Here is a 12,500-nt window from a genome sequence, read left to right on the forward strand (position 1 = left end):
AAAATGAGATTGCACTGTGTAGCAGAACTTTAGCCACGCTTTTCCTGGCCACAGCAGTGCTCTCTAGCTGAAGACTTTTGTCAAATGAAACTATAAGTCTTATCCTCTGCTGTGCTAAGTTTAGAATGGCTAGCATTAGCCACATGTGGTAGTGCAAAATATCTCCTTAAATGTATGAGCATCACATCATCCAGTACAAGTGAGTAGCACAAATGCTTTGCTTTGTTAGAACTGTAAATGAAATGTTATTTACCTGGAAATGTCTTTTACAAAAGCTTGCAAGTCCACCATGCAACGCACCGTATGTGAATTTGTCCGGGCTAGTTAAGTGGGAACTTGAAATCAGAAGTTACAGTGGAAATAAAATAAGTTATCTATTCAATTTCTTTAAGTAATTACAGCTTGAATTTTATTTTGAACCCACTAACATTGGGATTTAATTTGAAATTACATATAAAATTAATTTAATGTAATTACCAACATTATTATTTCAACACAACCAAAAAAGAAAGTTTGCAACTTAGAAGGTCTGTCTTAATCAATAAATTAGAATTTTTATGTTGCAGCCATGGATTTAATCAAGTGGAGGTAAAAGGCCTGGTTACTTTTTAGAGTGCAGCTTTCTCCAACTTAATGAAGTGAAAAAAGAAGTCATTGTTTGTGTTTGTGCCACTGACAGATTCGTGCCTACCTTGGGTGACTTTTGACTCGGCACATCTTCAGGTTGTTCAGAGTGCCTCTAAATGATACATTCTACATAAATGGGATGGCTGTGTCTCAGGAGATTTGGGCAGGTCATCTACTAATGGCAAGGTTGGAGGTTTGATCATATGTAAGTGGCAAGACTTGGTTAACATACAGTTAACATTTCTGAGTAAAATCCTGAAATAATAGATGGAAATAGTAGAAACAGACATTTTACCAGGTACACTCTGCTTTGAGTCTTACACGTGTGAGGCCTTAACGCCGCGGTGGAAACCGGACATTTGGACCCATCTGACGCGCCTTGTTATGTAACGGTGACCATCTGTGCCCGCTGTGTGGCTGTCTGCTACACGCGCGTGTCCGCCGAGCAGTCCGCGCGCGGGACACGTGAGTGTGCATGTAGAGCACAGCAGCATCCTGCCAGCTGCCCAAAGACGGACGCCAGAGCGGGAAGCGCGCAGCTCGGATGATCTGAACTAAGCGGTACGTACTTCCTATGTGACTGCGTGCGTTTAGCTATACCAGCAGGTTGGTGCAGGATGCAGCCTGGATGGGTGTGGATCTGTATTTGACGGGTTGACACAGTCCCTGTAAGTAGCACCCTGCTTTTATTATTATGCATCCCGAATGGTTATGTAGCGCATTATTGCCCAGTGTTACAAAGCCCTCAGGTGCCTGCGTCCCTCCGTACAGCTGAGCAGGATGGGTGTTGTCCTCTTTAAGCTCCCGTGACACTGAGACGTTTCAGCTCTCGATATTAAAGTGCTTCCAAAAGCTTTGTGACTTCTGGACACGCTGTGATAAAAACAGCACAGAGGATTTTCACCTTTTTGATTTCTGTGTGTAGCGCGGACACAGCAGCCCGCTGTACGGGATCCAGCTTCATTTGTAAAGCACTGCAGCAAAAAGCCATTTAAATGTATTGTAAGACAAATAATCGCTGGATTACTGTGTTGTAATTGTTACTGATAATCTTGGAATTAGAAGAAAGCCTCTAATAATTTAATGGGCAGGCTACAATATCGAGTAATCATCATTCAACTCATTTCAGTTGAATTTCTTGAATTTTACTAATTTTTTAAAAGAATATTTTCTCATTTATTTAATTTAAATAGGGAAGCTTTACATAGTAGAAGAGAGGAGATATCAGTGCTGGTAATCAGACCACACAACAGTGAAAACCTGTGGCAGCAAAGAGTTTTCATCATGTGCAATAAAAAACAAAAACTACCATAATAAAAACGCCTATGTGACAGTGAAATAGCAATAAATACATGGATCATATTTATTTTTTTACTAGCAGTGAAATAAGACAACCCATGACCTGTGATGCTGACAGCTCACCTGTCTGTGGGCCAGAACAGCACACAGTGTCATGTGCTGTGCATGTCTCCGTGTTGTGTGTTTATCTGACTCTGTAGAAAAACTACTGAAAGCAACAGCAAACTTTTGTGCGTGCTTGTTCTTGTTCCCCTCTCTGCCCATGGCTCCAGGGCTCGTCCTGTGGCTCTTTTCTGTCACCAGTTTTATCTCTGCACATACTTTTCCTTTACAAGGCTGTTGCTTTGTGCTGAAATTAGAAATTGATCAAAATGAACTTCGGCTCCTGCTCCTTAGTTCTCCAGATCAGACCAGCTGCAGGTCATAAAGGAGAGCCTGGTCAGTTTGCAGTGACTGAGCTTTAAAAATCAGAGTGGCAGTTGTACTCTATTCAAATAATCAATTTGTGGTCTCGGACTGATGAAAAAAAAATCAGTGACAGATTATATTTGACTGGTATTCATATCCAAGGGATATAATAGACTAAAGTAAAAATGGGACAACAGGACAAAGAAGGACGTGGAGGAAGAGACCATGTGATATCGGTCTGTACTGTCCATCTCCACCACAGAGCTGTGACACCGTGCTCTCTGTCTCCCTGTGCTCTCACACTCAGGTCAGTGATGACAGTACTTGGGTTTTGTCTAACCTAAATCCTAACCACATCACCATGGCAACAGGAAGAAAAGGTGAGTGTGATGCTGCTTGTGTGTTTATGAATGCTACTTGTGACTGGCCTTTATTTGAAACCACCAGGGGGCGCTGTATCCCGTTTCGTGATAAAGTGGCAAGTAGTACAGGTACAGGTGATTTGAATGAGCAGAGGGCCTGGCAAATGCAGAAAGCACATGATATTTTCTCACTGTGCTTTTAACGGCTCTGTTTGTGTTTGTTGTTTTTTTCCTGTATGTTTCTAAAAATATGTGTCTGCACTGAAAATGAGCACCAAAAACAATCCAGCTCATCAAAATGTTCTGACTGCGTTATGCCATGTAGTTTACATTCTCTCTGCTGTAACCCATCCAACACTGAAGTTTTAGCATCAGTGAATCACAATGACGGGGTCCTTTGGTCCGTCTGTCACTTGTGTTGTTTTGGTCACAGATTCTCATCAGCCTCGCACCTTCTGCTCGTCTTTGCAATCTAAGAGCAGGAGAATCTAAATCACCTACCTTCTGATTTGTCGATGGTCTGCTGAGCCACAGCTGCTACCAGCTGTTCTCTGAGTGCTTAAGCAGAGTAGAAAAGTACCACATGACAATCGGTGTGTGTCCTACAACCAGTTTGGAAGCATTTTTCATATTGATTCACAAACTGTAGAGAAAGCTGTAATGTCTAACTGAGACACACATGGGAATATCACATTGTGTCTGTGCTGCATCGTTCTGCATCTGATGAGTTGCAGTTGGTGCTGTGCTGTAGGAAGCACTGGTCCAGCACATAGTCCATCCAGATGTTTCTTTGAAGCAGCTGTTGCTGTGAGTCGCCACTGTATAAAATGGAACTGAATTGTTTTACTACAATTTTTTAGGTTGTTTTGGCTCAACTGGCCCACAGCACAAAAGTCAGTAACACACCTCCTCACCCACATCAAACAATCTTATTGTCTTCACACACACCTTTGCTGTCTCTACACGTGCTTCACTACTAAAGATTTTCATTTGCTACTGTGTTGATGCACTTCTTACTTAAGCATTTTGTACTTTTGTCAGCCACAGCTCCAGATCGCTCACTTTCCTGAATACAGTCCAGCATTGCATTTATGCTTTCAATCAAATTCCTGCTCATCCAAATTTCCCTTTCATGCACATCCCAAGGATGCTGTGCTGGACTGAAATCTGGTGACTGTCGAGGCTGTTGGAGTCCGTCTCCTCTTGTCTAACCTTGGTGATAGCAGACATGATTATGCAGGATAAACCCAGCCCATCGACAATGTCTGAAATACTCACAGCAGCCCGCCTGACATCATGAACCATGCCACGTTCATCTTTCTTACTTTGATGCTCAGTTTGAGCTCCAGCAGGCCGTCCTGTCTAAATGCTTTAAATTCCTGCTGATGTCAAAGGCTGATTAGATGTTTGGATTGCTGTGATGAGCAGTGGAACAGGTGTACCTAATAATGTGACAGTACAGTAGTTGGTGTTATGCTCTCAGATTGTATCGGTTTGCTGTTCTCCATCTCAGCAAACACGTTGACAGCAGTTGTGTTCATTTCTACGGTTGCCGTGGTTTGATGTTACCTGTCTGTCCCCAGGCTCTACGTCCAAAGCAGGTGGGGTGCGTTTCCCTGACGATGACGAGCCCCCTGGCTCTCCAACACGGAGAGATGACCAGTCGAACGTCGCTACGCTCATTGCTGTCTCAGAGAAGGATGGCAGCTACTTGGTGAAGGTGTGTCTGCACACCGTCAAACGAACACAGTTGTTCGTCATGATTTCATCATTGTAAGCGATTTTTCAGGTGAAGTGTTGATAAAATGACCACAAGGTGTTTTCATGAATGAGCAGAGAAAGTCTGCTGGTTTACGATTTGATTGATTTCCATGTTCATGGATGTTTCATCCGGATACATTTGTAAAATGTAAAGTCCGGCTGAGGAATGGTGGAACAACAAAACAACATTAAACTGAGCCATGAAAATGTGACACCACGGGCTGTGTTAGCCCACATCCTCCTGAGCTATTTGATCCAATGTTTTCTACTCTTTGCCTCTAACACGTCGCTCCTCTGTCAAGGCTGGTTTCCTGAAGAGCCACCACTGTTATGAGATTGTCTTCACTGTCCCAGATGTCCCCACACTGGGCAAAGAGCTCTCATGTCTTCCCTCCTCTTCTCCATCTCGGAGGTCGCCCAGCCTGCGGGTCCAGCGTATTAACTCCACACTGGAGGGTAAGTATAGGTGTACAGGCATACTTCAGGACATGCTTGCACATATGTCTAACCTGCAGTGTTGTGGAGCAGACTGTTGCTGCACAGAGCAGGTGACCATGGTGGGTTAGGTTCTCTGCCCAGCAGTAAGTCTGTAGGTTCTCAGTAATCCAGGTCATGCTAGTCTAAGGAGCTCCTTAGACTCTGTCCACCAGCGTCCTCACTTGTGCTAAAGCATATAGTTAGGGCTGGACCAGGTGACCCTGAATCCTCCCTTAGTTATGCTGCAATAGACGTAGGCTGCCGGGGATTCCCATGATGCATTGAGTTTTTCCTTTCCAGTCACCTTTCTCACTCACTATGTGTTAACAGACCTCTCTGCATTGAATCATATCTGTTATTAACCTCTGTCTCTCTTCCACAGCATGTCTTTATCCTGTCTTCCTTCTCTCAGCCCAACCGGTCACAGCAGATGGCCCCGCCCCTCCCTGAGCCTGGTTCTGCCGGAGGTTTCTTCCTGTTAAAAGGGAGTTTTTCCTTCCCACTGTCGCCAAAGTGCTTGCTCATAGGGGGTCATATGATTGTTGGGTTTTTCTCTGTATCTATGAGGCGCCTTGAGGCGACTTATGTTGTGATTTGGCGCTATATAAATAAAATAGAATTGAATTGAATTGAAGATTACTTTTTGGGACTAATGTTTCTGTGGAATCTTTTCACACGAGCACAACACAAGTCTGTAACCAAGAAATGTATTTTGAAATTCCAATTTATATATCACCAAATCACGACAGTCGCCTCAAGGTGCTTTATATTATAAGGTAAAGACCCCACAATAATCATATGACCCCCTATGAGCAAGCATTTTTGTGACAGTGGGAAGGAAAAACTCCCTTTTAACAGGAAGAAACCTCCGGCAGAACCAGGCTCAGGGAGGGGCGGGGCCATCTGCTGCGACTGATTGGGGTTAGGGGAGAAAGACATCCTAAGGAAAATGTATATGCATGGTCACATTTCCCAACACCAGGAAGTGAAAACCTAAAAACGAAACCAAAATATGGCGTTAGTGTCTACTGTCTGTGGCAGCGTCTGCGTCTCTGTGCTGAGAATATTGGTAACACCTTGCTATTTTTGAAAGTACGAACCTAAATTAAAACCCTGAGTAACTGAATGATTGTATTACATTACACTGATTAGCCCGTGTGAATAAACTGAGCATAAGCCATCTTGGGTTAAAAGCGATCCTGGAAGCCTACGTAGAACAAAACTCGAGTCTGCCTCGTGTCAGCAGGCCCAGTATTTGAGCTCTCGTCTGTAATAGTATGCCAAAGCTCAGCTCTCCATACAGCTGTGACACTGTCTCTGCCTGACCCAAGCATCTCAGTACCGCAATAACAGATCTCTGCTCTCGAGCAGGTTTGAGATCAAGAGTCAGCTGACTGCTGTTGCCAGTGTCTCAGCAGAAACAGCTGGATTCATCTCTCTAGCAGCTCAACACCTCCCAGGCTTGGTTTAGCACTAAGGAGCTAAACCAAACAAACCAGTCAGCTCTCCTTCATTGCAGCTGCATGGATCTAGTCTTCAAAGGAACAGCCACAAAAAAATAAATCAACCACATTCCTGAATTTCCCCGTCCAGGAACAGCTTCAATGTCCTGGATAAGCAAGAACTGGGTTGTAATTAGAGGGGAAGATACCAACACATGAGTTCACTGGAGTGTGGACGTTCAACCCACTGTCACAGCAAAGTGTGTAATAGACATGCCGGTCCACAGTGTCCAAAATGGCTACCCTGGATGAATAAAGACATTTTCAATCATAAAAGACAAGAGGGAGGGTAAGGAGAAGAGTGTTCAGCTACAATAACAAGAAATGAAAGCACTGATGGCTTTCAGTGAACAGACTGAGTCTCTGAGGACGAGCTTTAAAGATCTGTGGTGCAACGAAAACGTTCTTCAAGCTTTGGATGTCACTGTTTGTTTCTGCACTTACCAACTGTCTGTCCTCTGGCTGTGTCCCAGAATACTTCAGCTTTTGTGCAACCACACCTAAAAAAAACCAGACGGCCGTCGAGCCGAATACCAATCTCAAAGTTTCCTTTTATAGCAAAACGTTTGAAGAAGACTGTCTACAACTTATTTAAGCATTACATTAGAACATCGTCACTCAGGGTTAAGATGGCATCAGAGTTACTGAGTCTGTGCTTGTTAGAGTTAGGAGTGCTGAATGTTTTGTTCTTTGCTGCTTGAGGTAAATGCAGTCTTTGATACATTAGACATAGATATGCCGCAGCACAGGGTTGGTACACCTGGGGCTAAAGTATTCCTTTAACTGCATTGATGATGTTTCTAAAGTTCATTGGACTCAGCGTGGTGCAGACTGCGTATGAATAACTTGTCTCCTTCCTCACTCCCTCGTTCTCTTTAGGAGGTGTAAAGGTAACATGTGAATACAGAACTCACCAGGAGGGGGTGCAACAGGAGGAGATCACCATGGTAACCAGAGGGAGAAAAGACAGCAGTCTAAAGGTCAGACTCCAGGCCAGGGTCATTGGTAGGTGCTTGTGCACCGACAGATACACACACATACGCGCGCACAGACAGAGTAAACAGGTCCTAATCATACAGGACTGCATCTTTATTACCTTGTTGACTGTACACAGATCAAACACAGTTCAACAGGACACAGTGCAGCACAGTGAAACATTATAGTATGAGTATTATGCTTCAGTACATCTGGAACTGAGATTCTTGTTAAGGTGGAAGGAGTCCTGAAGAAAGGATATGTGGAGATTTTAACCCTTTAAAACCGGTCAGAGCAGCACGCTCCGTTTTGCGTAACTATTTTTAAATCCCGGTAGCACTGCAACCACGTGAGCTAGCGCAAAAATTTTTTTTGCATATGAAACCGGAGGAGTTGTACTTACATCTTATGCCATCAGCTTGTCCTCGGTCACAGTTTCCTTCCACATAAAGCTTTGCAAAAACTGCATAAAAAGCACTTGCAGCAACAAAAACATAATATTCCAGAAACACGCTTTGCCGATCCGATCAGCTGTTCATAACACTTCCTCCGTCCATCAGCACGAACTATCGCATGTCCGCCATGTTCTGCCCGAAATTGGAAGTGACGTCATTTTCGCGGAAATGTAGTTTTTTACCACCAGTGACCGCTGCGAATGGGCAGCTGAGAATCAGGGAAAGACCAGATGACAGCCTGGAAAGACTGCTGACAGGAGGGAATAGACCCTAATGGGGCTGGTGTGGGTTAGTGCCTCATACCAGCAGGACCCAGCGTTTTTTAGCGTACCTGGGTACACCCATTATTGCTACAGAAGTCTCAAAAGAGAAGGGTCTGCGAGAGCAGGGGTGAAAGAAGACCCTTTCCGGACGGATTTAATGGCAACGAACCATGGAACGGTACCACCGATGAATAGATCAACCAGCATTGCAAATAATGGACCATCAATGATGGTAGGAAAGAAGCTGCAGGACTGCATTTGTGGCTGGCCAAAACTAACAACTGACATGGGCCTTGAAATATTAGATTGTAGCTCTAGCTTAATATCAGCCGCTAGCTTGGAGTTTAGCCACCAACAGCTAGCAACACATTTCCAAGCCAGCCACAATCAACACCATCAACCAGCCCAGAGCTCATTCAGAAACAGCTAACAGAGTCTTCCAACACTGAGTCTAGCCAACCACTACCAGCAAGGGAAAGGAAGATGGAAGGTAGGAAAGATCAGATTCTGTGGCCCAGATCCAGTGAGAAAAGAGAGTGGGTCTGGCTCTTATACTAGATCAACAAAAGGGTCCAGTTGAAAGGAAGCTGGAGAACCTGGGAACCATCATCTACAGCTATGGGGCTGAGCGATGTGGGGTAAAGAACAAGACTCAGAGCAGAAAGGCCATTTCAACCAGTTAAATTCCAGGAGACAGCAGGAAATTGATAGAGGCATGAACCAGTTATCATTCCGACTGATATGCCACCTATCCAGGCACCTGAACACCAAATGGACATAAGACCACCAACATGGAGTGAAGTGGAGAAGGTAGTGAAGCAGGCAAGAGCAGCATCGGCCCCAGGACCTAATGGCATCTCATATAGGCTCTACAAAAACACCCCACGAGTCCTCAAATACCTGTGGACGCTGATAAAGGTAGCGTGGCAGAAAGGAGTGATTCCAAAGGCTTGGAGAAGAGAAAGAGGTATTCTGATCCCTAAGGAGAAGAACTCCTCATCCATCAGACAGTTTCGCCAGATCAGCCTGCTGAACGTAGAGGGAAAAATCTCCTTCAGTGTCTTGGCCCAAAGACTATCTGCTTTCCTGCAAAGAAACAACTATATTGACACATCAGTGCAGAAGGCGGAGCTTCTCTGGATGTCTGGAGCATGCCAGCGTCGTCTGGCACCAGATTCAAACTGCTGAGAAAGAACAAAGAGACCATCACGTGGTCTTTTTAGACCTTGCCAACGCCTTTTGGTCAGTTCTGCATTAGATCTTGTGGATGGCCTTCAACTATTTCAGCGTACCAAACCACATCACAGGACTGGTCAAGACCCACTTTAAGGATTTACAGTTTTGTGTGACAGCTGAGAACACCACCACAGCCTGGCAACACCTGGGAATTGGAGTTATGGCAGGCTGCACGATTTCCCCTCTGGCATTTATCACGGCAATGGAGTTGGTCATGAGGTCCAGTGGGTAGTGGGAGGTGAGAGACTCAAGAGTGGCCTTCGTCTTCCTCCCATTAGAGCCTACATGGATGGTCATCTAAATTACACCAGGGCCTGTGCTGCCGGCTTAGGCCATCCGCACCACACCAGTAACCCAAGAAACCCAAAGCAGGCTCGAGCACCAACAGAGAGGTCATTATTGGCTGCTTCTGTTTTTTTTTTAAGTTTATTATTGGTTGTTAATTTAAAAAGTGAGGTTAGAGGAACAGAAGACGCAGCCACACTATGACGAAAGAAGGAAAAACAGAAAGTAAGGCTGTAAACACGACTTCCTCCCGTCACCTAGCATTGGCTGATGGTTCGATTCCCCATCAAGTGTGGTGGCGTGGACCAAGAGAGAACACAGGATCACGAGGAGGTGGGGCTACCCGCATCAATGCTCCCAGTCGCCTGCTGCTACATCACCATCTCCCAGGAAACACAGGTGATCTGACTGTTCGTCACCACACCCAAGACCCCCGCCTTGTGCTGTGCCTCCTCAGTCAGTGGGGTCATCCCAGTGGGGCTGCTTATCAAAGAAGAAGCTGGACTACCAGGTGCTGCAGTCCTGGATGTGAGGGATGACTTCACCACATGAGCTGCTGCTGCACGTAGAGCTGATGCACCTTTGATAGTAGTTGGTGGCCGCCACGAGAGACCCTCCTGCTGGCAGCCCAACAATGGCAGCCATTGTTGGGCTGCTGGTCACTGCACACTGTGCTGATGGAACCCTTGTGTGGACCCAGACGTGCTTAATGTTCGGGAGTACTCACTTTGATCAGTTGGCGAGGCTGGGGGAGCGAACGTTAGGCAACGGGGCCCATTTGAAAAGAAGTTTTGGGTAAATGTGTGTCACAAAACAGCTGTGTGCAAGCAGGAGAAGGACCCAAACGCAAACTCACCAGAGCGGGAACTTAACTAAAAAATGCAGCTTTAATTGCTGAACAGAAATAAAGGTGATACAAAACCTTGCAAACTAAACTGGGAAAAACTAATACACGAGGAGACTCGGGGAGAATCACACACAGCTATGAGGGAGGACGTGACACTAACAAAGAGAAACACAAGGCTTAAATACACTGAAGGATAACGAGGGTAATGAGACACAGAAGGAGAGCACAGCTGGGAGTAATTAGGCTGAACTAGACAAGGGAAGCAAAACTAGAAACACTGACATGAGACACAGACCTTCAACGTGAAACAGGAAACACACTGACTGAACTCAAGACATGTAAACTTAACAGACTGGGGAGACAGAACATAGAGACCTGAAACATGGGGCAGAAAGGCACAGTAGACACAACACGGAACATAGGGAAGCCATCACACAAAACCTAAGAACTAAACCCAAATTTCCCATGTGTGGGACTAATAAAGCTTATCTTATCTTATCTTATCTTATCTTGACAACCATAACTGAAACCTAGGGAAATGACAATAATCAAAACCGTACAACCAAGGACTTAGAACATAAACCATAATATAAAAATACAAGAACTCAAACTGGACCGTGACAATGTGACCCTCCAACGTTCGAGTGAGTTTCAGTGACGCTGTGGTATCTTTCTTTTTTCAGGCTGCACTCAACTTTATTTTGTTTGCAGTGAAGTGAGAGAGGTTAAGAAAAGCCAGTGGCAGCGCCACCTTCAGGCTTAATGGTGCAAACACGCATTACAAATGTTAAAAACATTGCTTCCTGGCGTTCACCTGATGTCAGCGGAGAATCCAGTGCTATTAGTTACCTGTCTGGTAGTTTCGGAAGGAGGACGTTACCAAGAAACTGATCAATTTTTTGATGGGTTTATCTGTGGAAAATACAGACTGTTTATTCTTTCAGGGTCATATATTATGTTCCCAGATAAATCTTTAACAGCACATATAGTTCTTTTTTCTTTCTTTCTTTTTTAACTGGTTAGCTAAGAATTGACCGGATTTGTTACCGTATTCAAAAGTTTGCAAGCCAAGTCTTTGTACTAAGATTTGAGTTTTTTTAATTAATAATTTCATTTAATTCTAGTTTTGTTTTGCGTATTTTGTTAATTATTTCCTGATCTTGCTGGGACACATAATCCTCTTATAAGGATTAGATTTTTTTTCCAAGTTCCTCAATATTTTTGTTTTCTTCTTCTACCCTCTGTGTCTATAACCATGTTGAGTACTATAAAATTAACATTTCTATGCGTTAAAATTGCTGCTCCCCTTTGTCTAGAGTTATAGCAGGCTGAGAACACGTGTGTGCAGCTGTGACCTTAGTGTGCCCATAGTCATGTGTGTATGGCTAATGTCGCTTACATGGGTGTGGAAATAGTTATGGCATCACCTTGAATCGACTAACTGATATTAATAAGTTAAACAGATGTTAACGCAAGAGGATGAGAAAGAAAAAAGGATTCTTATCTGGAGTGATGTTACAGTCCCGATCAAAAGTTTAAGACCACCTGAAAAATGACACAAAATCATATTTTTGCATGTTTGGATCTTAACAAGGTTCCCAGTAGCTTCAACATGGAACAAGGAGAAATGGGAGTGAGACAAAATCATTTTCTGATCATGCAGTTTAATGAAAACAACGTTTAAACTGAAACAGGCTGTTTTACAGCTGATCAAAAGTTTAAGACCACACCTCCAAAATAACCTGTAAACCCCAAAACAGAAATCAAAGTTCCAAACATGAACTCAGTGACGAACACCTCCACTGTTATTCTGCCTCTAAACATCATAATCCGTCCTTCATGCTGCTCAGTAACATTCAGTATTTATTATTTACTGTTACTGATGCTGATGTTGGCTGTTGCCGTGGTTTCCTGCTGTGTTGTTTTCTTTTGCTTGTTTTTTTTCAGCAGGTCTTTTCTCTCCGTCTCTCTTCTCATCTGTTTTTCTTTCCTTCTCCTTCTGT

At 44.1% G+C, this 12,500-nt stretch overlaps 1 protein-coding gene across 3 annotated transcripts in view; it reads left to right on the top strand.

Moving 5' to 3' along the window:
• The first annotated feature begins 1,070 nt into the window (after positions 1–1,070).
• adisspa (adipose secreted signaling protein a) overlaps positions 1,071–12,500 on the top strand; it is a 12,264-nt gene continuing 834 nt past the window's right edge. The window contains exons 1-5 of one of the 3 annotated variants that reach the window (XM_004562240.5): positions 1,071–1,188; positions 2,642–2,714; positions 4,280–4,416; positions 4,760–4,913; positions 7,316–7,441. In XM_004562240.5, the coding sequence (XP_004562297.1) occupies positions 2,696–2,714; positions 4,280–4,416; positions 4,760–4,913; positions 7,316–7,441 (436 nt within the window). In that variant the 5' untranslated portion in view covers positions 1,071–1,188; positions 2,642–2,695. Of the gene's footprint in view, positions 1,296–2,641; positions 2,715–4,279; positions 4,417–4,759; positions 4,914–7,315; positions 7,442–12,500 lie in introns of all 3 variants that reach the window. The other 2 variants (XM_004562241.5, XM_076884519.1) reach the window with 2 other exon arrangements.

This window comes from Maylandia zebra, linkage group LG6 (assembly GCF_041146795.1).
Source record: "Maylandia zebra isolate NMK-2024a linkage group LG6, Mzebra_GT3a, whole genome shotgun sequence".
NCBI classification, from domain to species: domain Eukaryota; kingdom Metazoa; phylum Chordata; class Actinopteri; order Cichliformes; family Cichlidae; genus Maylandia; species Maylandia zebra.